Raw genomic sequence first — 27,836 nt, forward strand, 5'->3', positions numbered from 1 at the left:
AGAACAGGGGCATCTTTGGGGGTTATTATTTTTCTGACCACAGAACAAGCAGGGGAGAAATAGAGGAGGTGCTTCAAGAAGTGATATTGTTACCACCCAAATGCTGGCTTTCTCTGCCCATCAGTGCTGAATAAAAATTACTGATACAGAATTTGGAAGAAATAGAAAGATGACTTTAGTCCTCAGCTGGCAGAGGGGGAAACACGGCAGGCTAGTGCCTCAAGAACTGTGACCCCCTCCTGGGGGAACTGAGACACTGTATGTTGCCTGGGTCTCACAGCTTTAGGGAAAATGATAAGGCTCAAAGTAATGAAGGTCTTACCTTCTTCTTGTGTGCACGCCAAGTTGCTTTAGTCGTGTCTGACTCTTTGCAACCCCATGGACTGTAACCCACCAGGCTCCTCTGCCCACGATTCTCCAGGCAAGAACACTGGAGTGGGTTGCCGTGCCCTCCTCCAGGGGATCTTCCGGACCCAGGGATCAAACTCACATCTCTTGCGGCTCCCGAATTGCAGGCAGATTCTTTACTGCTGAGCCACCAGGGAAACCCCTTCTTCTCCTTGCTTTCTTTAAAAAAAAATCATAGCTGGTGTCAGCAAACTGGATTGGTTTGTCTCTGGTTTATTGTCCGATGGGCTTCTTTCTGAACCACAGAAAGCTATGAAGCGTGATCTGCAAAGGGAGCGCAGTGAAGGCGCAGGATGTCATCAGCATGGGGTGAAACGCTGGAAGGTGCAGGATGTGGCTCAATGCAGTTAGGTTAGTCTTGAGGAGAGCCAACTTAGTTATAGACTACAGCTCTTTGCCACATCTACTGTGAGAATGAAAACCATCCTCAGCAACCAGACTGTTGACACCCCAGAAAAGCTCGACATTACCTTGAAGGGACGGACAGTTATTGTGAAGGGCCCCAGAGGCACCCTACGGAGGGACTTCAATCACATCAATGTAGAACTCAGTCTCCTTGGAAAGAAAAAGAAGAGGTTCCGTGTTGACAAATGGTGGGGAAACAGAAAGGAACTGGCCACTGTTCGCACAATCTGTAGTCATGTACAGAACATGATCTAGGGTGTTACGCTGGGCTTCTGTTACAAGATGAGGTTGGATGCCCACTTCCCCATCAACGTTGTTACTCAGGAGAACGGTTCTCTCGTGGAAGTCTGGGTGAAAAATACATATGCAGGGTTCGAATGAGGCCAGGGGTTGCCTGTTCAGTATCTCAAGCCCAGAAAGATGAGTTGATTCTTGAAGGAAATGACATTGAACTTGTGTCAAATTCAGCTGCTTTGATTCAGCAAGCCACCACAGTTAAAAGCAAGGATATCAGAAAATTTTTGGATGGTATCTATATTTCTGAAAAAGGAACCGTTCAGCAGGCTGCTGAATAAGATCCCAGTGATCCTGCTGCAGAAACAAGATAGCAGATGGTTCTAGGACTCAGCTGTGATATTTTAAAGAGACAATAAAAAGTCTTGATTAAAAAAAAAAAGTTATAGACTACAGGTTAGGAACAAAGTAAAATCTAGGAGTGATGAGGCCTATTCTCTTTATATTCATTGTCCTCAATAAAGGGAAAGAAAAGAAAGAAAATCTCTTTCTGAAACAAAAGCTCATTCCTCTTTCTTCCTTTTCATTGCAACAATATGGAACACCAGACTTACGGGTCAGGAGGTGGGTGAAAGTGGAAGCAAGTGGGTGAGGCGTTTGGATCTGACCAAGCAGGGTGTGACAGTGGCCCGGGTGAGGCCGCGGCCGCGGCGATGGTGAGAGGTGCCAGGGACGGGATACAGTGAGGAGGCCGAGTGAATGGGAGATGAGGGCAAAGTGGAAAGGAAGCGCCCCGGACAGGGCCAGGCATCTCCGTGGCAACAGGCAGGCACGAATCTGAGCGTAAGTCGCGAGGGAAGGCTGCCTGTGTGCTAATTTGCTTCAGTCATGTCACACTCTCTGCGACCCCATGGACTGCAGCCCGCCAGGCTCCTCTGTCCAAGGGATTCCCCAGGCGAGAATACTGGAGAGGGTTGCCATGCCCTTCTCCAGGGGATCTTCCTGACCCAGGGATCGAAGCCACATCTCTCTCATCTCCTGCCTTGGCAGGTGGATTCTTTACCGCTGGGCCACCTGAGAAGCCCCTCATTTCAGACCAGCGTTGCCTTATTGATTTTCTATCTATGTGATCTGTATATCAGTGTAGGTTAAAGTCCCCTACTATTATAGTATTGTCCATTTCTCTTGTTCTGTGCGTTAATATTTGCTTTATATCTTTAGACGCTCTTGTAGTGGGTACATGTATGTTCATGAGTGTGCTATCCTCTTCTTGTATTGATTCACTTATCATTATGTAATGCCCTTTCTTGCCTCTTCCTATGATTTGTTTTAAAGTGTATTTTGTATGATACGGGTATTGCTACCTCTACTCTTTTGTTAGGATTAGCATGACATTTTTTTTTCATTCCCTCACTTTCAGTCTCTGTCTGTCTTTAGCTCTGCAGTAAGTCTCTTGTAAGCAGCTTATAAATAGGTCTTGTTTTCTTATCCAATCAGTCACCCTATATCTTTCAATTGGAGCATTTTGCTCATGGACGTTTATAGTAATGATGTGTATGTACTTAATGTAATTTGATTCCTTGCTTTCTGGTTGTTTTTATAGTTCTTTCTTGTTCTTTTAGTTCCACTGCTTGTTTGATGATTTTCTTTACTGGTATGCTTGTTTCTTTTCTCTCTTGTTTTTGTGTATTGTATGTTTTGACTTGTGGTTACCATGGGATTCTTATATGTTGACCTACAACTGTATCTATTTGTTTTAAACAGGTAGTCCTCTAAGTTCAAACACATCCTAAAAAATCTACATGTTTACTTCTCTTTCACACATTCCTTTTTGTTTTTGATGTAATATTTTGCATTTTCATGTTTATCCCTCTACTGATTATTGTAGTTATACTTGATTTTATAGTGTTTTTTGTCCTTTAATCTTCATACTAGTTTACTTAAGTGGTTGATCCTCAGACTTTATTATGTACTTTTCTTTACTAATGAGATTTTTTTCCCCCTTATCTATAGATACTTCTTGTATTCTCTTCTTTTCTGCTTAGAGAAGACCCTTTAACCTCCCTTTTAAGGTTGGTTTAGTATTGATGAACTCTTTCCGTTTTTGCTTATCTGAGAAGTTCTTTGTCTCTCCTTCAGTTCTAACTGATAATCTTCCTGGCTAGTGTGTTCTAGGTTGCAGGTTTTCCCTTCCTGCACTTTGAATATGCCATGGCACTCCCTTCTTTCCTACGAAGTTTCTGCAGAAAAATCAGCTGATAGCCTTCTGGGGGATCCCTTGTATATGACTGTTTTTTTTTGTTTTTCTTGCTGTCTTTAGAATTCTCTCTTTAAGTTTTGCTATTTTAATTATGTTATATCTTGGTGTCTGTCTGTTTGGGTTCATCTTGTTTGAGACCCTCTGTTCTTCCTGTAGTTGGATGTATGTTTCTTTCTTTAGATTTGGAAAGTTTTCAGTCAGAATTTCATAAAATGTATTTTCAGCCCCCTTCTCTCTCTTCTCCTTCTGGGTCCTTTATAATGGGAATGTTGGTACACTTGATGTTATCCTAGAGATTTCTTAAGCTGCTCTCATTTAAAAATTTATTTTTCTTTTGGCTGTTCTGTGTGATTCCCTCTACTCTGTCTTCCAGGTCCCGTATGTATTTTTCTGTGCCACCCCGTCTGCTGTTGAGTCCTTCTAGTGTGTTTTCATTTCAGTTTTTGCTTTCTTTGCTTCTGAGTGGTTTCTTTTATTTTGTAGTTCCCTGTTAAAATTCTCACTGTGTTAGTCTATTCTTTTCCCTAATTCAGTTAGTATTCTTAATACTAATGCCTTGAATTTTTCATTTGGTAAACATTTATTTTGGTTTCATTAACTATTTTTTCAAGGGTTTTTCTCTTGCTCTTCCAACGGAGACAAATTCCTCTGTCTTCTCATGTTCCTTATCTTTCTCTATCTTTATGAAATTAGGGAAGGTAGTTATCTATTGCTCCTTGTGTTGGAGTGTTCCTTCTTGATCTGTGTCTGCCCAGTGGCTTGGGTGGAAGAGCTGGATGTGATGGGAACACAAGTGACATCTTTCCTCGGGTTGTGCTGACAGCTACCGCCTTGGTGGGAGTGGAGATGGAGGGGCTAGGGCCGGAACAGGTGTGCCTTGGGGCTCCTGTGCCGAGTGCCCATCATCACTCTATGGTGGGGGGCAGGCTCAACCTCCAGGTTGTTGAAGCAGAATCTCTGAGGGCTGAGCTTCCAGGCTAGCTCGGCTCCCTTCAAGTGTGTGTGCTTTCCCTCCTCGCACTGGCACCCTCACTCCGGGGGAGCGAGAGGGGCTGTCCCAGGCACTTGGTGAGGGCTGGGGTACAGCCTGCGGTGGCCCAGTTGCCATCAGGGGTCTGGATGTGACCCGCATCAGTGAGAGCAATGGCTGCCTCCTCCCTGCTCAGGTGCTGCTTCAGGTTTGAGCCCCCTCGGTGTCTCACAGCTGAGGTCCTCCTTGGTCATAGCAGCTCCCATCCCACCGTGGAGATGTGATGTGAGAGAGGCGGGGCTGGAATGTTCCCCTGGCTCAGGCTGGCACACGCACTGAAATAGCTGTGGTAGACCAGTTGGCCACCTGGTCCCTCTCCGCTCTGCTTTGGGAACGAGCCAGCACAAGCACGCTCCTCTTGAATGCAGTCCCAGCTTCCCACAGCTTCCTGTTAGTCCCACCAGCCCTCCGGGGGAGCTCATTTTTTTGTAGGACTCCAGGAGTAAGGCCCCACTATGGGGTTTGAACCACTCATTTCCCAGGGAGAGTCTTCTCCCAGTTTAATCCCCATTCACCTCTTGAGTCCACTCCCAGGGGGACAACTCACAGGGGAAGTGACTTCCATGCCCTCCTATTACTCCGTCTTGATCTGAGAGGCGCTGTATTTGAGTTAGGACCCTTCTCCCATATAGGAAGCTCACCCTTCTTTTGTGACTGTAAAGCTCAAGAAAAGAACTTTTAAACTTGCCAGATGCTTATATCTTCTATACTCTTGGTGTCACCTAGCCCTCAGTGCTTGGGCAAATCTGCTGGGTATCCTTTTCCTACTTATTTCCTCTAAATTAAACCATACGCTTCTTTTTAAAATATGGTGGTTTGTTGTCTGTCTTGAAAGTGAAAGTTGCTCAGTTGTGTCCGACTCTTTGTGACCCCACGGACTATACAGTCCATGGAATTCTCCTGGCCAGAGTACTGGAGTGGGTAGCTGTTCCCTTTACCAGGGGATCTTCCCAATCCAGGGATCAAACCCAGGTCTCCCACGTTGCAGGCGGATTCTTTACCAGCTGAGCCACAGGGTAAACCCAAGAACCCTGGAGAGGATAGCCTATCCGTCTCCAGCAGATCTTCCCCACCCAGGAGTCAAACCAGGGTCTCCTGCATTGCGGGCGGATTCTTTACCAACGGAACTATCAGGGAAGCCTTAGTCTGTCTTACATACTGCTTAGCAAGAAAACTGAGGGAGGGGCCGAATGATAAATAAGAGACGTGCCTTTCAGATTTGGACCCTTGTGGCGAAATATACACATTTCAGACCCAATTAATATTATTATTGTCTTGAAAACTGGAACCCCTGGCGCTCAGCTTTTATCATTCAAGCAGACACCTAGCAGCTGGTTGAGTCCCCTCGCTGCGGGCTCGGGGAACCCAAGTCGAACCCTCGCATTTGACAGGCGTTGTGCGGAAGCCGCCTGCGCGGGGACGCGGTGTGGGTTGTGTGTTTATAAACAAGCTCTCTTCTCCCTCTCGCCCGCCCCGTTTCCCAGTGGCCGTTCCTGCAGCAGCGCCCCCGGCGAGCCCGCCCAAGGCGGCCGCTAACGGGGCCCCGCCGGCGCCGCGCCTAGCCGTGCCGTCCCGAGCCGCGGTCGTCGCCAGGATGGAAGGCGCGGCCCCGGGGGGCCTGCAGACCGTCACGAAGTGGAAGACCGTGGTTGCCATCTTCGTGGTCGTGGTGGTCTACCTCGTCACAGGTGGGCTCGTCTTCCGGGCGCTGGAGCAGCCCTTCGAGAGCAGCCAGAAGAACACGATCGCCCTGGAGAAGGCGGAATTCCTGCGGGACCACGTCTGTGTGAGCCCCCAGGAGCTGGAGACGCTGATCCAGGTGAGCGGGGCGGGAGGCGGCCTGCACGTCTGTCCTTCCGGCTCGCCGAGCCTTGCCTTTGGCCGAGGTGCTTCTGGTGGTGAGGGGGGACCTCTCTGGGAGGTGACGTTTGAGTGGAGACCTGTGACAGGGTGCGGGAGAGGGGTCCCCCAGACCACACAGCAGCGGGCTGCGTTCTGCATCACCTGCTCTGGGATGCTGCGCTCAGCGGCCGCACCAGGCTGAGGGCTTGGGATTGCCAAGTTCAAGGCCACTTATGTAGGCTGATTAACCGTTAGGTCTGCGTGAGATGCTGGGTAAGAGGGGGGCCTGGAAGTCAGAGGAAGAATTTTACGCAAGCAGGGGTGACTTAACCTGTCCCAGGTGAGTGAGACTGGAACAGAGAAAAGGCCCCCAGAAGTGGGATGGGGAGGCCGCGAGAGACTTGGAGAGGTTTGGGCGGCTTTGCGAGGATGAAGCAGACAGGACGTCGGTAACAGCGATGAGCAAGGCGCTGTTTCGAAAGTTCACTGTGTGTCAGGCACTGTGCTGGGGCCTCTCTGTACTTTGGATAGGAAGGAAAAAAATATTCAATAAAAAACAGAGGTGGAGAACTTTGGGCTCCTGCCTGCGGAAGCCAGGCAGAGGACACAGAGGTGGGGTGGCATTGGCAGGGGCGAAGAGAGGCTGGAAGGGAGCGTGGGGGACAGGGAGTCATCTAAGGCGGTGTGGTGGGGTGGGGCAGAGAAACAGGAGGCTTGAGAAGCACTTCAGGTGGAGAGGACCGAGTCCCAGGAAGAGGACAGGGGAGCCGCTGAGAGCCCAGCTGGAGGGCTTCACCGTGGAGGTGACGGAGGGTGGAGCTTCTGAGGCTGCGGTTTGGTTTCCAATCTGCACACCCTCCTGAACCACGAGGCGTACTGGTGGAGGGTGGTGACACTTATGGAGGCAAGGGAGAGCCCTGTTTTTCTGGGGGTCCTCAAGTTTGAAAGGCAGAGGGGTGGAGGAGACAGCTTTCATGGTTCCTTTTGGCCCTGGTGTGACCCACATTAAATTCTAATGGTAGGAGAATGCTGGAGTGCGTAGCCTATCCCTTCTCCAGCAGATCTTCCCGACCCATGACTCGAACTGGGGTCTCCTGCATTGAAGGTGGATTCTTTACCAACTGAGCTACCTGTGAACCCCAAGAGAAAAATGAATATCATGTATCAGTCCACGTGGGCTTCCCAGATAGCTCAGTGATAAAGAATCCACTTGCCAACGCTGGAGTTGCAAGAGACATAGGTTTGATCCCTGGGTCGGGAAGATCCCCCAGAGGAGGAAATGGCAAGCCATGCCAGTATTCTCGCCTGGGAAATCCCATGGACAGAGGAGTCTGCTGGCTACAGTCTATGTGGTCACAAAGAGTCAGACGCAACTTAGCGACTGAGCACGTGCAGCATTTTAATGCATGTATGTCGAATCTGTTAAGAGAACAGTGGTACAGATGAAGCTAGTTCCAGGTCAGGAACAGAGATGCAGGCACAGCAGTGGGGGGCAGGGGTTGGCGGTGGGGGAGGAAGAGGAGAGAGGGACAGATCGGGAGGTTGGGATTGACATGTACGCACTACAGTGCGTAAAATCAGTGTGGGAAGCTGCTCTATAACACAGGGAGCTCGACTCGGTGCTGTGTGATGACCTGGAGGGGTGGGCTGGGGGCAGGTGGGCGTACATATGCATGTGACTGAAACTGACACAACAGTGTAAAGCAAGTGTAATCCAGTGAAACATTCTAATGGTTACTGCACATCAGTTTGCTATAGGAGTCACAGGTCTGGGCTGGCTTCTTTATTTATCTATTTTCAGCTCCACTGATAGGCAGGGGATTTCTGAGGCCCCTTTATTGTTGTTGTATTCTTTTATTTGTTAGTATATAATCTTTTAAACGTTTCTATAATCTGACTTGGTGGTTTAGTCACTAAGTTGTGTCTGACTCTTGCGAGCCCATGGACTGTAGCCCACCAAGCTCCTCTGTCCATGGGATTTCCAGCAAGAATACTGGAGTGGGGTGCCATTTCCTTCTCCAGGGGATCTTCCCGAACCCACGTCTCCTGTATCGGTAGGCGGATTCTTGACCACTGAGCCAGCTCAGACGGGACTCTTCAGTTTAATGGAAATATACATTTTCCTTCTGGGAATGCATGTGACTTCACACTATGTCCCACAATCTTTATAAAAAAAAAAAACCTTACAATTTAAAAAGATAAGGGCAGGGTTTCATACCACTCTTTCTTTGATGGCTTTGTCTTTTTTTTTTCTTCTTTCATGGGAACATGCTAACAGTTTTGTGATGATGAGAGTATTGTGCTAATCTGTTTAGCACAGGTTTAAGGCTCAAATTGCTGTAAAGAATGGAGGACATAATTCTGGAGTAATTTCAAGTAAGGAGTTGTATTTATACATGCTGCATTGATATGGAATGAGACCCTTTTTATTTAGTTGCAGTACATGTAATAATCTAATAGGTGGCCTGGGTTGAATCTGGACTCATGCCTGAGTTTTCCTTCCTTAGACAGTGAGATATTGGGGAAAGGGATCATGTCTTATTATCTGTGCCTCCACATGTAGCCTCTGCATGGCTTTGCATCTAATTATTACCCAAGAGAGAAGCGCTTTTGGAATGAGATATCAAATGGAATCTCTAACACTGGCGATGCCATGAGGTATCTGAGCTTATTCATGCATTTCTTTATTAACTCAGCAGTTCCCTATTGTCCATTCTTTGGTCTTTCCTTTATGAAAGAATTCAGAGGCTAGAATGAAGGACAGGATGACAGAGGGTAGTGCTGGTGTTGCTGTTAAGACCCATCCTTTGACTTCAAAGGTTCCTCTGTGAAATGAGGGGTGTGTGTGTGTGTGTGTGCCCATGAGATCATTTTTATAACAGTTTAAAAATCTACCCTTTGTTTGGTATCCATCGTGAGTTAGGCACCTTCTATCCATCATCTCATTTAATCTCTCCAATAACATTCCAAGTTGGTACTGCTATACCCATTTCACAGGTAAAGAAACCGATGCTAAAAGAGGTTGAATACCTTTCCAACCACCAGTGTGGCAGAGCTGGGATTCAAAGTGAGGTTTGCCTGACTTCCTTGCCTCACCCAATGAGTCTTTAGCCCTTTAAGTAGTTTTTGCTTGATCATTAGCTTAATTCTCTCTTAAACATTGGACTAATGTTTAATGCTTTCCAGAATTTTAGCAGAGTCAAAAAGCATTGGATTTCCTTGCTTTCTAACAGAAAACATTTCTTCCCCTCCCCCTCTTTATGTGCGTCGACTCTCAGTCCTGGATATGGGACACTTTAAGATCTCCATCTACTGTGGTGTAAGGGTTTATACCTGTGTTTATCTACAGTTTTTGATAGTAGTTAAAATGTTGAACCTGTGTCAATTAAGAATCACATTATTGGGGCTTCCTTGGTGGCTCCCTGGTAAAGAATCTGCCTGCCAATGCAGGGGACACGGGTTCAGTCCCTTGTCCGGGAAGATCCCACACGCTGTGGAGCAACTAAGCCCGTGTCCCACAGTTGAGTTGGTGCTCGGGAACCTGGGGCCACGATTCCTGAGCCCTTGCGAGACAACTGCTGAAGCCTGTACTCTGCTGCAAGAGAAGCCCCTGCAGTCAGAAGCCCCTGCGTTCCAGTTAGGAGCCCTGGCCCGCCGCAGCTGGAGAAAAGCCGGCACAGCAATGGAGACCCAGCACAGCCAATAATAATAACAATAAAGAATCAAATAATTATGCGCTGTCCTTCAGTTCCCTGCTCCTTCATAGGCTGTAAATGGCCACACCTTTGGACCAGGGAGCGTCCTCTCACTTTAGGGTGTCCTCTGGGCAGCGCTCTCTGGAGGGCTCATGAGAAGCACGCTGTTTAGGAGGGTTTTCAGGATGCTGGGAAAATAGTATTATTGTATCTCAGCGATACTTTTACCTAATAGGTAAAAGGTTAGATTGATGGTATTTATCTGGTGGTGTCGGGACTCTTGGCTGAATTGAGTGAAGCACTCATAGAGCTGATTTGGCAGGTGTAATTCACATTATTAATAATGACAAACACAGAGTAGTTGAAACAGTTTGAGTTGCTCAGTCGTGTCTGACTCTGTGTTCCCCCATGGACTGTAGCCCTTCAGGCCCCTCTCTCCATGGGATTCTCCAGGCAAGAATCCTGCAGTGAAGATGCCAGTCATTGGGATCTTCCCAACCCAGGGATCGTACCCAGGTCTCCTGCATTTCAGCAGATTCTTTACCATCTGAGCCACTGGAACAGCCTAACCCCCTTGAAATGCCTGGATAGCTTAAAAGAGCTATAGCTGGGGAGGGGTTTTTGGGGGTACCGGGGGACTGCAGAGGAGGCAGATGGGTCACCATCCCTGACCTCGATGCTGTTACGGAGGAGACTGATTAATAGATCCATCTAATGCATTCTTTACATTGCTACCGAACTTCTGTTATATCAGGTGACAGGCTAGATGTTGGGGATAGGAAAGATTAGAGTAAAAAGCACCTGGAGCACGTTCCAAACCTCTCTGTGATTCTATTTCATTATCAATAAAATGTGCCGAAAACCCCTCACCCTTAGGGCGTTGAAAGGACTAAATTCTGTAATTCACGAGAAGGGCTTTGAACTGTGCTTGGCATGTGGTGAGTACTCAAAAAAAAAAAAAAAGGTAGATATTGCTGCTGCTGCTGCTGTTCATAGTGTTACTCAAGGAGCTCAGAATTTTAAGCAATGGTTCCTAATGGGGAGCAGGTTGCTTCTGGGGGGGCGCATCTGACAATGTCTGGAGACATTTTCTATGTCACTGCTGGAGAGATGGTGCAGGAGGTTAGTGGGAAGAGGCCATGGATGCTGTTAAAGACCCAGCCCACGCATCACAATCATCCAGTCTCACATGGCAGGAGACTGAGCAACCTTGGAGGAAGAGGCGTGTCAGCCAGTAACTGGCGCTCACTGGAATGGAGGTATTTCCCCCCAGTTTTATTGAGATATAGTTAACGTATATTCCTGTATAACTTTAAGGTGTGCAGCATAATGGTTTGAGCATTTATTGTGAAGTAGATCCTACCAGTCCATTCTAAAAGAGATCAATCCTGGGTGTTCATTGGAAGGACTGATGCTAAAGCTGAAACTGCAATACTTTGCCCACCTCATGCGACGAGTTGACTCACTGGAAAAGACTCTGATGCTGGGAGGGATTGGGGGTGGGAGGAGAAGGGGACGACGGAGAATGAGATGGCTGGATGGCATCACTGACTTGGTGGACATGAGTTTGCGTGAGCTCCGGGAGTTGGTGATGGACAGGGAGGCCTGGCGTGCTGTGACTCATGGGGTCGCAGAGAGTCGGACACGACTGAGCAACTGAACTGAACTGAACTGAACTCCTGTAAAAAGTTGAGCGGGCGTCCATCCTCTCATATAGGTCCAATAGAGAGAAACTTTTTTCCTTGTGGTGAGACCTCTTAGATTTCCTTTCTTACAGCTCTCATATATACCGAATCGCAGTGTTCACTGTCGCCATCAAACTGTACCTTCCCTTCTGAGGACTTGAGACTGGAAGTCTGTAGCTTTCCAGCACCTTCCCCCGACTCCCGTTTCCCCACCCCCATCTCTAATATTTTTCTCTATGAGTTTTTCAAAAAAAATTTCACACATAAGTGAAATCATGCAAACATTTGTCTTTCTCCATCTGATGTATTTAACTTAGCATAGAGTTGGTGATGCCATCCAGCCATCTCACTCTCTGTCGTCCCCTTCTCCTCCCGCCCCCAACCTTTCCCAGCATCAGAGTCTTTTCCAGTGAGTCAACTCGTCGCATGAGGTGGCCAGAGTACTGGAGTTTCAGCTTTAGCATCAGTCCTTCCAATGAACACCCAGGACTGATCTCCTTTAGAATGGACTGGTTGGAGCTCCTTGCAGTCCAAGGGACTCTCAAGAGTCTTCTCCACACCACAGTTCAAAAGCATCAATTCTTCGGCGATCAGCCTTCTTCACAGTCCAGCTGAGCGACTGAACTGAACTGAACCGAACTGAGTGTCCTTAAGGCCCATCTGTGTCTGTGCCAATGGCAGGACTTCCTCATCTTTTGATGGTTGAATAATATTCCATGGTGTCTGTATATCTATGTGGACTTCTGCAGCCGTTCATATGTCAGTGGCCACTTAGGCTGTTTCTGCGTCTGGCCGCTTGTAAATGACGCTAGGAGCGTGGGGGTGCAGACATCTTTTCTGGTTTGTTTATGTTTCCCTTGGATGTATTCCCAGAAGTGGAATTGCTGGATCATATGGTAATTCTATTTTTGATTTCTGAGGAAACTCACACTGTTTTCTGTGGCAGCTGCACCGGTTTCCAAGCCCGTGAACAGTGCCCGAGATTCCCTCTTCTCCGCATTCCTGCCAGCGTTGTCATCCCTCATCCTTCGGATGATGGCTGGTGTGGAGTTCTGCGAGGTGTGTGAACAGTGGGGGCCCGGGGAGGCCAGCAGAGGTCAGGAAGGGCTTGGTAGCATTTGTCTCTTTTAGTCCCTCCGGCGATCGTGTGAGGATTGTCTGTCGTGCCACTTCCAGAGGAGGAAACTGAGGCCGCCCGAGGTGCGGCTGCATGCTCAAGGACCCTGCCTAGTGAGTGGGAGGGTCCCAGCTTTCCTCCTGACCCGCGTGCCGTTCTCTCACGCCCAGCGCGTGGAGCAGAGACGCGGCACGTGGGAAGGGTCCGTTCAGGGCTCGCCCTGGGGGGCGCCCCCAGCCCGGGGGCCCCTTTAGTGGCTGCAGGAGGTCGGCCGGCCTTGAGCGGGGCACAGCGGGGAGCTGGAGGGGGCGGGTTGCACCTGAGAGGGGGTCGGAGGGGCCTGCCGAGGGATTCAGGCTTCCTGCTGCGGGCGGTGGGGACGCGCTGAAAGATTCAAGAAGGTCGCGACGTGCTGGACGTTTTCTGTTGGAGAGACGGCTCTTCTGGCCATGATGTCGGGCCGCAGGAAGGAGGAGTCGTTCAGCAGGATCCCGGGCCCTCACAGGTGGGCCGTGCCGAGATGACGGTGGATGAGGCCGTGTTTAAGGGAGTCTGACAAGGCCGACTGGGAAACGACTCATTTCCCTTCCAGCCAAGGTGTCCAGAGGGCCGGCCCGGGCCCGCGCCCCTGCCCCTCCGGCGGAGGCCGCGTGGACGCGCGGCTGGGCAGGCAGCGCCCACGCTCGAGCCGCTCTCCCGCGCTCAGGCTTGCTTTCCGCTCTCGGGCTGTGTGGCCTGGGTGAGAGAGGCCATCCCCGCCGCCTTAGCTTCTCTTTCTGCAGAATGAAGATGGTGAAGATGGAGTCCGCCTGCTAGGGAGGTCTGCGGATTAAACAGAAAAGCTCGGCTACTCTGAGCCACGGTGACTGCTCCTATTTATTTCTTAGGGAAGGCAGGAAAGAAGTTTAGAAAGCCCCTCGACCGTGTGCATCCTGGGGTTTTCTGTTCAAGGAAAAGACGCCCTGTGGGGCTTCAAGTCCTCAGTTTCCTCGCTGACCAAGGTTGCTTTGCTTCGCCTGTTCACTGTCAGGTCTGCGTCGCAGAGACGACGCTCCCGTGCGCTGAGCTGGGCTGCTGAGTCCATTTGTTGAGTCGCTGTGGCCGGAGCGCAGGGAGGCCGCCTAGCAGCTCTGTGTGTCCTCTCGGGGACTCACCCCGCCCCCAAGATCATCACTTTTACCCGCAGCTTTGGTGGGTTCACTTGGCCTCAGGTGATTCAGTAGACACCAGGCTGGCTTCGTGGCCTCGGTTCCCCTTGACTGTTCCCCGTGGGGCTCAGGACACACGTGGGAGAACCTCAGGGCTGGGAGATGGAGGCAGCCCCGGGGAGCGGGTCACCGGGACAGTGGGCTGACCGGTGACCGCAGAGCGGGCTGAGCGAGAGCCTCGGTCCTCCAGGCCTGACGGCTGTTCATCCCTCAGAGGGAAACTTCCACCGTCTAGTTTGTGCCCCGGTGCAAGGCTGTTAACCCGAGCTGGGCCTCAGCAGGTCAGTCTGCAGAGCACTCAGAAGACCCGTCTGTCTGTGGAATCTTACCCTTGAGACCCGGTAAGAGAGTCTGCAGACGACAGTATCGGGAGGTTTCCTGTGGAGCTGTGGTCATCGTAAAAAATAGCTACCATTTATTGGTTGTTTCCTTTCCTCTAGGCATGTTCTAAGTGCTTTAATCCTTTAACCGTTGCAGCAGACCTACAGGTAGGATCTATCATCATCATTCAGTTTCCTGGATGAGCAAATACATTCTGAGAAGTTAAGCAACTTGCCCAAGGCCACCCAGGAAATAAGTGGTTAAGCTGGAATTTGAACTTCTGAATGCCGGACTCCGGAGACTAGACATCTAACCACTGTGCTAGACTGCTCAATTGTGTCAGTGGTCTGCATCCTCTCTACTATGTCTGAGCTTTTTCTTAAAACTTTTACTGCAAGGAAAAGACTGGAGGGAAAAGGAGACGTTTTTAGCTGACATGGTACATGGTTCAGTTGCTGAGTCATATCAACTCTTTACGACCCCATGAACTGCAGCACCGTCCTGCACTGTCTCCCAGAGTTTGCTCAGATTCTTGTCCATCGAGTCGGTGATGCCATCCCACCATCTCATCCTCTGTCGCCCCCTTCTCCTCCTGCCTTCAATCTTTCCCAGCATCAGGGTCTTTTCCAAGGAGTCAGCTCTTTGCATCAGGTGGTCAAAGTATTGGAGTTTCAGCTTCAGCATCAGTCCTTCCAATGAACACCCAGGACTGATTTCCTTTAGAATGGACTGGTTGGATCTCCTTGCAGTCCAAGGGACTCTCAAGAGTCTTCTTCAGCACCACAGTTCAAAAGCCTCAGCTTTTCAGCACTCAGCTTTCTTTATGGTCCAACTCTCACCTCTGTACATGACTATGGGAAAAACTATAGCTTTGACTATATGGGCCTTTGTAGGCAAAATGATGTCTTTGCTTTTTAATATGCTGTCTGGGTTTGTCCTAACTTTCCTTTCAAGCAGCAAGCATATTTTAATTTCATGACTGTGGTCACTGTCTACAGTGATTTTGGAGCCCAAGAAAAGAATATCTGTCACTGCTTCCACTGTTTCCCCATCTGTTTGACATGAAGTGATGGGACCAGTTGCCATGATCTTAGTTTTTTGAATTTTGAGTTTCAGGTCAGCTTTTTCACTCTCCTCTTTCACCCTCGTCAAGAGGCTCTTCTGTTCCTCTCCTGCCATTAGAGACGCATCATCTGTATGTTTGAGGTTGCTAATATTTCTCCTGGCAAACTTGATTCCAGCTTGTGCTTCATCCAGCCCAGCGCTTCTCATGATGTACTCTGCATATAAGTTAGACAAGCAGGGTGACAGTATACAGCCTTCTCCTACTCCTTTCCCAAGTTCGAACCAATCACAGGACTGTAGCACTCCACATTGGTCTGTTGTATGTTCAAAGAAGGAGTATCAAGGAAGGAAAAGAACATGACCCCCTTACCCCATTAAACCTAGAACTACTTTTCCTGTAACGGGGCTGAGGCCGCCCCTCCTCATTTGGGGTATTGGGAGGAGGGGGTGAGAAAACCCACACAGCTGCTCAGCAGAGCTCCCAGCACAGCGTTGGCATTTAGGAAACAGCATATCCTCCCCCCGTTCCAGCTTTCGTCTCCGAAGCCAAGTGCAGGGAACGGAACTGAGAATGATAAGCGCACCGGGAGGGCTTGCCATTCTTTGGCAGGTAAATAAGATACATTGAGTAGGTTTTTGAAGTCGTTTTTCCCACCAGCTCGATTGGAGAGCCACTTGATTCCAGGAGCATCTTATCCTCTGTGCTCTCGCACACTGCTCGTGCTCACTTCCCTGCCTCCAGTAGAGTTGTTTTGGAAGCTTCCTCTTGTGACTTGTCGGGAAGAAAGCAGTGGAACATTCATCCTCTGGAACCATCAAGGGATAGAATCATGGGGCAACTTTCCTGACCGATGGGAGGGAGCTTTGGCCTGCATGGGTGAGGATCTGCAGTGATCATTTTTCAGGCCGTGAATTCATAGACATTTAAAGACTTCGAGTGTCTTCAGCGTGTCTGGTGTGGTCACAGGGCTGCGATTTCTCCTGGAAATGGCCCTGCTGGAGGGAGCTGTGTTTCATGGGAGTGGGTTTAGTGTTGGATGACTCAGATGGTAAAGAATCTGCCTGCAGTGCGAGAAACCTGGTTTGATCCCTGGGTCGGGAAGATCCCCTGGAGAAGGAAATGACAACCCATTCCAGAATTCTTGCTTGGAGAATCCCATGGACAGAGGAGCCTGGTGGGCTGCAGTCCACGGGTCACAAAGAGTCAGACAGGACTGAGGGACTACCTGAGGTGCTCACAGGGAGGACGTAGGACTTTCCTGGTCGTGGCACAAGCAGGAAAGCTTCCTGTCTCTCTGGAGCTGTCCTGACGGCAACTTGTGTGAGCCCCCCACCCCCACCCCGGCCCCCCAGTGGGCAGCTTGCCTCGCCGTCCAGAAGGCTGACTTCTGTCCTCGTCATCAAGTTGCTTCACCCTCAGAGCCCTCATGGCCTTCTCTGAATGCTGGCTCTTTGTCTGAAGAAAGACTGGAGCTTCCCATGGCCTGCCGTGGGTTGGCTCTGGAATTTCCTGGAAGTGGGAGCCTCGAGGGTGGGTCCCTCCTCATCCTGCTGGGTGTCCCCTTCCTGGGCTGCTTCAGTGCCTTACTGTTGGTGAGCAAGATCCTTGCCGCTGGTTTTCACTTTGTGATCGTGGAGGGTTTTTTATTCTTTGGTAATAAATGATGTACTCTGCATATAAATGAATTTATATGCAGAGTACATCATGAGGAACGCTGGGCTGGAGGAAGCACAAGCTGGAATTAAGATTGCCGGGAGAAATATCAAAAACCTCAGATATGCAGATGACACTACCCTTATGGCAGAAAGTGAAGGGGAACTCAAAGGCCTCTTGATGAAAGTGAAAGAGGAGAGTGAAAAGTTTGGCTTGAAGCTCAACATTCAGAAAACGAAGATCATGACATCTGGTCCCATCACTTCATAGGAAATAGATGGGGAAACAGTGGAAACAGTGTCAGACTTAATTATTTTGGGCTCCAAAATCACTGCAGATGCTGATTGCAGCCAGGAAATTAAAAGACGCTTACTCCTTGGAAGGAAAGTTATGACCAACCTAGATAGCATATTAAAAAGCAGAGACATTACTTTGCCAACAAAGGTCCGTCTAGTCAAGGCTATGGTTTTTCCCGTGGTCATGTATGGGTGTGAGAGTTGGACTGTGAAGAAAGCTGATGGCTGAAGAATTGATGCTTTTGAACTGTGGTGCTGGAGAAGACTCTTGAGAGTCCCTTGGACTGCAAGGAGATCCAACCAGTCCATTCTAGAAGAGATCAATCCTGGGTGTTCATTGGAAGGACTGATGCTAAAGCCAAAACTGCAATACTTTGGCCACCTCATGCGACGAGTTGACTCACTGGAAAAGACTCTGATGCTGGGAAAGGTTGGGGGCGGGAAGAGATGGGGACGGCCGACAGTGAGGTGGCTGGATGGCATCACTGACTTGATGGATATGCGTTTGAGTGAACTCCGGGAGTTGGTGATGGACAGGGAGGCCTGGCGTGCTGTGATTCATGGGGTCGCGGAGAGTCGGACACGACTGAGCGACTGAACTGAACTGAACTGAACTGATACAACAATGGGAATCGGTCATCATTATATACACACACACATATCTCTTCCCTCCTGAGCCTCCCTCCATCCACCCCTCTGGGTTGTTGCTGAGCACCAGGCTGGGCTCCCTGTCTTATTCAGCAACTCCCCACTGACTGTTTTACACACAACAGTGTACGGAAGTCAGTGCTACTTTCTCACCTTCCCCAACAACTGTGTCCCCAGATCCACCCTCTACTAGGTTCATCAGTACCATTTTTCTAGGTTCCGTATACATGTGTAAATATATGATGCTTGTTTTTCTCTTACTGACTTACTTCACTCTGTACAAGAGGCTCTAGGTTCATCCACCTCCCTACAACTGACTCAAGTTTGTTCCTTTTAATGGCTGAGTAATAATATTCCATTTGTGTAAATGCACTACAACCTCTTTATCCATTCATCTGTTGATGGACATCTAGGTTGCTGCCATGTCCTGGCTATTGTAAATATCGTTGCAGTGAACATTCAGTTCAGTTCAGTCGCTCAGTCGTGTCCGACTCTTTGCGACCCCATGAATCACAGCAAGCCAGGCCTCCCTGTCCATCATCAACTCCCGGAGTTCACTCAAACTCATGTCCATTGAGTCGGCGATGCCATCCAGCCATCTCATTCTCTGTCGTCCCCTTCTCCTCCTGCCCCTAATCTCTTCGCATGAGGTGGCCAAAGTATTGTAGTTTCAGCTTCAGCATCAGTCTTTCCAATGAACACCCAGAACTCATCTCCTTTAGAATGGACTGGTTGGATCTCCTTGCAGTCCAAGGGACTCTCAAGAGTCTTTTCCTTTTTTTTTTTTCTCTCTTTTATTTTTATTGGAGGCTAATTATTTTACAATATTATATTGGTTGGTTTTGCCATACATTGACATGAATTTGCCTCGGGTTTACATGAGTTCCCCTTCCTGAACCCCCCTCCCACCTCCCTCCTCCCTTTATCCTCCCTCTGGGTCATCCCTGCACACCAGCCCCGAGCATCCTGTAACATGCATCGACCCTGAACTGGTGATTTGTTTCACATATGACAGCATACATGTTTCAATGTCATTCTTCCAAACCATCCCACCCTCACCCTCTCCAACAGAGTCCCAAAGACTGTTTTATACATCTGTGTTTCTTTTGCTGTCTCGTATACAGGGTTATCATTTGCATCTTTCTAAATTCCATATATATGCGTTAGTATACTGTACTGGTGTTTTTTTTCTGGCTTACTTCACTCTGTATAATAGGCTCCAGTTTCATCCACCTCATTAGAACTGATTCAAATGCATTCTTTTTAATGGCTGAGTAATACTCCATTGTGTATATGTACCACAGCTTTCTTATCCATTCGTCTGCAGATGGACATCTAGGTTGCTTCCTCAAGAGTCTTTTCCAACACCACAGTTCAAAAGCATTAGTTCTTCGGTGCTCAGCTTTCTTTATGGTCCAACTGTCACATCCATACACGACCACTGGAAAAACCATAGCTTTGTCTAGATAGACCTTTGTTCGCAAAATGATGTCTCTGCTTTTTAATATGCTGTCTAGGTTGGTCATAGCTTTTCTTCCAAGGAGTAAGCGTCTTTTAATTTGTAGCTGCAGTCACCATCTGCAGTGATTTTGGAGCCCAAGAAAATAAAGTCTCTTACTGTTTCCACTGTTTCCCCATCTATTTCCCATGAAGTGATGGGACCAGATGCCATGATCTTAGTTTTCTGAATGTTGAGCTTTAAGCCAGCTTTTAAACTCTCCTCTTTCATTTTCATCAAGAGGTTCTTTAGTTCTTCTTCACTTTCTGCCCTAAAGGTGGTGTCACCTGCATATCTGAGGTTATTGATATTTCTTCCGGCAATCTTGATTCCAGCTTATGCTTGGGGTACATGTATTTTTTAGAATTGTGGTTTTCTTAGGTTATATACCTAGTAATGGAATTGCTGGGTCATATGGTTGATTTATTCCTAGTTTTTAAAAGTAATCTCCATGCTGTTCTCTGTAGTGGCTGTATCATTTTACATTCCCACTGGCAGTGCAGAAGGTTCCCTTTTCTCCATGTCCTCTCCCGCTTTTATTGTTTGTTGACTTTTTGATGATGGCCATTCTGACCGGTGTGAGGTGATACCTCACTGTAGCTCTGATTTGCAATTTTCTAATGATGAGTGATGTTGAGCATATTTTCATGGGTTTATTGGCCATCTATATGCCTTCTTTGAACAAGTGCCTGTTTAGGTCATCTGCCCATTTTTTGATTGGGTTGTTTGTTTTCCTGATATTGAACTATGGGAGCTGCTTATATATTGTGTAGATTAACCCTTTGCCAGTTGCTTCATTTGCAATTATTTTCTCCCATTCTAAGGGCTGTCTTTTTATCTTGTTTATGACTTCCTTTGGTGTTTGAAAATTTTTAAGTTTTATTAGGTTCCATTTGTTTATTTTTGTTTTTATTTCCATTAATCTAGGAGGTGGACCAGAGAGAATCTAGCTGCGATCTATGTCAAAGAGTGTACTGCCTATGTTTTCCTCTAAGAGCCTTATAGTTTCTGCTCTTACATTTGGGTCTTTAATCCATTTTGAGTTCCTTTTTGTGTATGGTGTTAGGAAGTGTTCTAATTTCATTCTAGTACACGTAACTGTCTAGTTTTCCCAGCACCACTGATTGAAGAGGCTTTCTTTTCTCCATTGTATATTCTTGCCTCCTTTGTCAAAGATAAGGTGTCCATAGGTGAGCCCCTGCTCTCCTAATCAGGTCCTATCCTTGGCTTGACACAGTGGGGTTGAAGAATGTGTAACTGTATCAGGAGAAATTTCTCTTGACTAAGGGAAAACCCACTTCAACCACAGGATCGGAGAGCTCCTTCCTGAGAGTCAGGGCTTGCCTTCCGACCCAGAGTCCCCCCCCAACATACAGAGAGCATCCGTGCCAGGGCCAGGGGCTTGGCTGTGGGTCCTGGTCTAGAGACTCATTTCTCTGGTTGAGGAGGAGTTAATCTGTGGTGTGGGCAGCTGCAGGAGAGACTGGGCAGGATGCTGTGGTCCTGGGCACAGACCTTTGACGTTGTCATGGTGACCAAAGCTGCTGTTCTGCAGACAGAAGGCCAGAGATCTTGAGCTGTCAAACGTGCTCTCCACAAGCAGGAGCTGTTGGTTAATCTGCATGACCCATGAACATTCCCCAGGGCTGTGACATTTATCATTCTCTTCTGCCCCAAATCACTGACTCACTCACTCATTCATTAATTCAACAAACTTGATTGCCTGATGTATGCCAGATTCGATGCTAAGTACTGGGGACATGATGGTGAATAAAAGGCAGACATGACTCCCGACGTCTTGGAGCTTATAACTAGGATGGCCAAACATCTCAGCTTTTGTAGCCCTGGAATAATTGTGAATAGCACCCCTTTCCTTTCAAAAGTTTCTCAGTTTGAAAGATAAATTACCTGGTCACCCTGCTGATTGGTAACGGGAGAGGCCAACCTAATGCCAATAGTCACATCAGTACAGTTCAGTTCAGTCGCTCAGTCGTGTCCGACTCTGCGACCCCATGAATCACAGCACGCCAGGCCTCCCTGTCCATCACCAACTTTCGGAGTTCACTCAAACTCATGTCCATCGAGTCGGTGATGCCATCCAGCCATCTCATTCTCTGTCGTCCCCTTCTCCTCCCGCTCCCAATCCCTCCCAGCATCAGACTCTTTTCCAGTGAGTCAACTCGTTGCATGAGGTGGCCAAAATATTGGAGTTTCAGCTTTAGCATCAGTCCTTCCAATGAACACCCAGGATTGATCTCCTTCAGAATGGACTGATTGGATCTCCTTGCAGTCCAAGGGACTCTCAAGAGTCTTCACATAGATAGGTGTAAATAAAAACAGATAGAAATTGACTCTGAATATTCATTGGTGGGACTGATGCTGAAGGTGAAACTCCAATACTTTGTCCACCTGATGCGAAGAGCCGACTCACTGGAAGAGACCTTGATACTGGGAAAGATTGAAGGCAGGAGGAGAAGGGGATGACAGAGGATGAGATGGTTGGATGGCATCACCGACTCAATGGACAAGAGTTTGAGCAAGCTCCAAGAGACAGTGAAGGACCAGGAAGCCTGGTGTGCTGCAGTCCATTAGGTTGCAAAGAGTTGGACAGGATGGAGTGACTGAACAAGAATAAAAACCAGATGTAGGCTGCAAAAGCAAAGCAGCTGGAGCTGGGAGGCATGTGAGCAGAACGGACTCAGCAGACGGGAAGCTGGAGCTGAGGGTTGGACCCCCTCGTGGAAGGAGGCCAGGATGTCTGGGAACTCGGGAGGAGGGGAGTGTTGTGGCCAGAGTTCTGTTGGCAACGGGAGACGGACATTGGAGACAGGGAGCGGTGAAACCCCACAGGGCCTGATGTTGGACTTTATCATGAGACCCCTGACTATTTCAGGCAGCAGGTGACACGACCCAATCAATCAGTCCATTGCCATTTTGGCCCCTCACAGAAAACCTGAGCGTAGCGGCCGTAGTAGTGAGCTGGATTTTAGTCACCCAGTCATCCATTCATCAGCTAAACATTTACGGAGTGCCACTCATGGCACTTGGCTAAGTGTTCTGCTCTGGATTTCAGAATGGTTTTATCCTCAGAGGTGACAAAACCTAGGTCCAGGAAGAACCATAGTGGTAGTGCCCTGCTTGGCCTGGAAGCATCCAATTCTCACATTCGCCTCTGTGCTAGACTATGAGTCTTCCCTGGTAGCTCAGACAGTAAAGAATCTGTCTGCAGTGCCGGAGACCTGAGTTCAATCCCTGGGTCGGGAAGAAATCCTGCCGAAGGGGCTGGCTCCCCACTTCAGTCTCCTTGCCTGGAGAATCCCAAGGATAGACGAGCCTGGCGGGCTAAAGTCCCTGGGATCACGAAGAGTTGGACACAACTGAGTGACCAACACATATAGACTCTATTGGCTCTTCATCATTTTCCCACCGGTCTCTTTTCCAGGTTTGTGAGATTTTTGAGGGTGGGGCTGTGTCTTTTATCTATATATCCCTTATGCCTGGCACAGTGGCTGGTCCATGGCAGATGTCTGCGGCTGAATGAGTGGTGCTTATTTATCTCTTCTGGAGACCAAGAGCCCTTCGTTTAGGACCTTCCCAGAAGTGAAGCAGAAAATGAGTTTCTTTCTGTGCACTCGGAGACCTTTCCTTCCGGTCAGGTTGTCAAGAGTACATGTCTGTGTTCTTTATGCATGAGCAGACTCCTTGGTGTTGAAAGTCCCAGAGTTTTACATACTTAGGAACATGATGGTTTTACGGAAAGAATGACTCCTGAGACAGGCACTCAGTGGCCTGTGGAAATCCTTGCCATGAGCCGAGTTCACAGCAGAATCAGCCTTCTCCTTCCGTGTCCTGGGCCCTCCCTTCTTCCAAGTGGCCAGTTTTTTTTTCTTTCTAATTGGAGGGTAATTACTTTACGGTGTTGTGTCTGTCTCTGCTGTCCAGCAGCGTGAATCAGCTGTGTGCATCCATGCACCTCCTCCCTGTTGAGCCTCCTTCCCACACCATCCCACCCCTCTGGGTCATTACCCAAGCAGCCTTTGTGCAAGAAGTCTGGACCACAGCCAAGGCAGCAGGTGACCTCTGGTGAGTGCAGGATCGAGTTCTTTGTGCCCAAAGATGCAGCTCAGGCGAGCTAAAGCCACTCTCCCAGCCATTGCCCTGAAGTCAGAAGGCACTGCCCTTTCTGCAGCCAAGTGATCACGTGGAAGACCGTTCGCCGTGTGCAAGAAGGGCCTGCAGCCTCTGGCCTGTCTCTGCAGGCTCCCGCTTCATTACTATTATTGTTTATATCCCTGGGGTTGTTGATTCCATCACAGTTTAGTGAAGAAGATCTAAAGCTTTTAAGCCAGAAATTAAAGAGCTAATGGCAATTGGCATGACACTAGGAAGTGAATTTGCAAATACAAAGTCAGTGTTTTAAAAACACTCTCATAAAAATAAAACAAAACCCGGAAATGAGTGCCATCGTATCCACATTTATCTACAGATGTGCATGTGTTTGTTCCTTGTTTAAAGTGAAGCGAAAATCTCACTTAACAAGATTAAAAAAAATTTTTTTTAATTTAAAAAATTTTTAGTGGCGTATAGTTAAGTTCTTCTGCCTTTTCTAAACTTAGCTTGTACATCTGGAAGTTCTTGGTTCACGTACAGCTGAAGCCTGGCTTGAAGGATTTTGAGCATTACTTTGCTAGCACGTGAAATGAGTGCAATTGTGTGGTAGTTTGAACATTCTTTGGCATTGTTCTCCTTTGGGATTGGAATGAAAATTGACCTTTTCTAGCCCTATGGCCACTGATGAGTTTTCCAAATTTCCTGGCATATTGCAGCACTTTACCCGCATCATCTTTCAGGATCTGAAATAGCTCAGGTGGAATCCCATCACCCCCACTAGCTTTGTTCGCAGTGATGCTTCCCAAGGCCCACTTGACTTCACATTCAGCATCTACTTCTACTTTACTGACTAGGCTAAAGCCTTTGACTGTGTGGATCAGAGCAAACTGTGGGAAATTCTGAAAGAGATGGGAACACCAGACCACTCTCCTCGTCTCCGAGAAACCTGTGTGCAGGTCAAGAGGAATGGTTAGAACCTTCCATAGAACAACTGACAGGTTCAATTTGGGAAAGGAGTATGACGAGGCTATATATTGTCACCTTGCTTGTTTAACTTCTATGCAGAGTACATCATGTGAAATGCTGGGCTGGATGAACCATGAGCTGGAATCAAGATTGCCGGGAGAAATATCAGCAACCTCAGATGGACAGAGAAGTGATACATAAGGGATACACTGTGCATATCCCTGTAAGCGTAAGTGATACAGTGACACCACTCTAATGGCAGAAAGCAAAGAGGAACAAAAGAGCTTCTTGATGAAGGTGAAAGACGATGGTGAAAAAGCTGGCTTAAAACTCAACATTCAAAAAACCAAGATCATGGCATCCAGTCCCATCACTTCATGGCAGATAGAAGGGGAAAAAGTAGAGGCAGCGACAGATTTTATTTTCTGAGCTCCATCATCACTGTAGACAGTGACTGCAGCCATGATGTTCGAAGACGCTTACTCCTTGGAAGGAAAGCTCTGACCAACCTAGACAGCATATTAAAAAGCAGAGACATCACTTTGCTGACAAAGATCCATAGAGTCAAAGCTATGATTTTTCCAGTAGTGTGTGAAATGGATGTGAGAGTTGGACCCTAAGGACAATGAGCGCTGAAGAATTGATGCTTTTGAACTGTGGTGTTGGAGAAGACTCTTGAGAGTCCCTTGAACTGCAAGGAGATCCAACCAGTCCATCCTAAAGGAGATCAGTCCTGGGTGTTCACTGGAAGGACTGATGTTGAAGCTGAAACTCCAATACTTTGGCCACCTGATGCGAAGAGCTGACTCATTGGGAAAGATTCTGATGCTGGGAAAGACTGAAGGCAAAAGGCGAAGAGGGTGGCAGAGGATCAAATGGTTAGATGGCATCGCTGACTCAGAGGACATGAATTTGCAGGTACTGTGTTAGACTCTGATGATTAGAAAAATAAAAGATGAAGCAAGATGCCTACTCCCTGTTCTTCAGAAGGTTCTAGCCCAGAATTTGTTGTCTCACTAGCTCACTTATATGGTATTCCTGTGGCCACATACTGCTCTAAGGTTTTCTTGTCATTTAGTCTTCACAGTGATCATTTGAGGTAGGGGTAAGCAACTGAGGAGCAGAGAAGTTAGATAATTTGCCCATGCTTAAGAGGCAGGTAGAACTGGGCTCTGGACACAGGCAGTCTGACTCCCAAACCCCTGCCTTTTCACCAGGATGGTCTGCCCCTGTTGGGGAAACTGAGGTGGCTTGAGGCCAGTCGTTAAGAGTCCAGTGTAATTGGTGCTGGAAGGTAACGAAGCACTCAGGCCCCTATTCACAGAGCAGGAGTCTCCAATTCAACCTGGGGAAGCCCCAGAAGGCCCTCATTCTCCTGTACGAAGACTATGGAAAGGAATGATTTTCTGTTGGTTGTGCTCTCAAGGGACATGGCCTTGCATCTGCACATAAAGGTGTTGGGCTGAGTCAACAGATTCCATTTCAGAACCACAGTGCACAATGTGTCATTTAAGTCTGAAGTGAGGGTTGCTTATCCGTCTTTATGGAGAACATGCATTTTCCCTCCCTTCTTGGTAGAAATGAGCAGAAGAGATGAAGAGCTGGTTGATGAGAGCTAACCTTACTGAGGAAGGGAGGGTTTAACCTTTTGTCTTGTGAAAAAGGAGGATCAGAAGTACAGATTCTGCATACTTCTCCACGCTGTCCTTTTTCAGGTAGAAGAAGGTGATATATCAGATAAGCTTTAGGAAAGAGGTTTGCGGGGTGGGCTGAGAGTTATCTGTGGGAGACAGGAGAAGGCCAGAGTCAAAGGTGGACTTGCAACCATGCCCAGCTCTGTTGCCTGCTAACTACTGCAAAGTGGGCAAGTTACTGTATTTCCATCGTTTCAGTGATAAACAATGGGAGTGATAACAGGATTTCCTATTAGAGGGTTTTTGTTCGGGGTGAATAAGCTAAGGAGGCATATTGTAGATCCTGGCTCCTATGAATATTTTCATGAGTGTTCTTGAGCTTTCTTCAGAGGCTCTGGGGCTGTTTCTGTTCCTTGTCTGTCCACACATCAAGCCGCTAATCCGAGAGAGGTGCTGGTAAGCGCTGATTCATTTTCTAAGGGGCACAGGAAATGGAATATTAATTGGGGATTAATATCAAGCACTCAAGAGTAAGAAAGAGTCCAGGCAGAAAACTGTCGACTTAAAAAGTAGTCACAACCTAGAAGTCGAGAGTTATATTTTATTGGGTGGGAATTTTTAGGACTTCAAGCCCAGGAGACAGCATCTCAAGTAACTCCGAAAGAACTGCTCCAAGGAGGTGGGAGAGGAGTCAGGTTACATAGAAGTTTGCAGCAAGGGGCAGGTAGTCTGAATACTGAAAGATTATTGCTAATTTAGGAAAATCAGGTACTCATAAAGAAGACTGAGGGCTGAAGAATCGATGCTTTTGAACTGCGGTGCTGGAGAAGACTCTTGAGAGTCCCTTGGGCTGCAAGGAGATCCAACCAGTCCATCCTAAAGGAAATGAACCCTGAATGTTCATTGGAACGTTTGATGCTGAAGCATAAGCTTCAATACTTTGGCCACCTGATGCAAAGAGCTGATTCGCTGGGAAAGACTCTGATGGTGGGCGAGATTGAAGGTGGGAGGAGAAGGGGACGACAGAGAATGAAATGGTTGGGTGGCATCACCGACTCAATGGACTTGAGTTTGAGTAAACTCCGGGAGTTGGTGATGGACGGGGAGGCCTGGCGTGCTGCAGTCCATGGGGTTGCAAACAGTTGGACATGACTGAGTGACTGAACAAAAACAAGATATCTCAAGTTAAGGAATTTAGCGCTTTTCTATGTGTGGGAAGATACAAGAGTCTGGGCGAGATGAAATGATTCCTTTCATGTGCATCTCAGCTCTCTGGGGCCAGCATCCTGGGATCTGATTGTTCACATCCTTAGTTCCTTGCTCACCTTAGGGAGAGGTGGCAGCTTGTGGCAGCTCGATGGCTACCCGATAGCAGGCATGGTTCTCCCTGGGTTTAGAAAGTCACCTGTGGAGGGCTGGAATCGAGGATGACTGTGACATCCCTGTTTATTGATACACTGCACAAAGCTACAATGAGCGCAAGACAGCAGAAGCATCCCTTTTTCATGACGTGATTAATCATCTGTTAAATCTCAAGCTCTCTCCAGTGCAGTGGTGATGGAAGGAGTAATCCTCTTGGGTTTCGCTCATACAGCAATGAATCAGAATTCCGGGAGCTGCTTTTCTAGCCCAGTGGAAAAAAAATATATATTTTTTCACCCAGAAATTGGGTCAACTCATCTTTGATAGGAATAATCTCAAATGCAGAGAGAGTGGGGCACGCTTCAGACATTCTCCTTAGGACCAGAGTGATTTTTCAA

General features: G+C 47.9%; 1 protein-coding gene and 1 pseudogene across 1 annotated transcript in view; both read left to right on the forward strand.

The window, feature by feature from the left end:
• The window catches only part of KCNK10 (potassium two pore domain channel subfamily K member 10), a 160,266-nt gene that overhangs the window by 62,559 nt on the left and 69,871 nt on the right, over positions 1-27,836 (forward strand). The window contains exon 2 of the mRNA XM_055436188.2: positions 5,822-6,156. Coding sequence (XP_055292163.2) covers positions 5,822-6,156 — 335 coding nt within the window. The remainder of the gene's footprint in view (positions 1-5,821; positions 6,157-27,836) is intronic.
• Positions 803-1,388, forward strand: LOC129562762 (large ribosomal subunit protein uL6 pseudogene; annotated as a pseudogene).

The sequence above is a fragment of the Moschus berezovskii genome, chromosome 9 (assembly GCF_049115385.1).
Source record: "Moschus berezovskii isolate FMDL1 chromosome 9, NW_MosBer_1.0, whole genome shotgun sequence".
NCBI lineage: Eukaryota > Metazoa > Chordata > Mammalia > Artiodactyla > Moschidae > Moschus > Moschus berezovskii.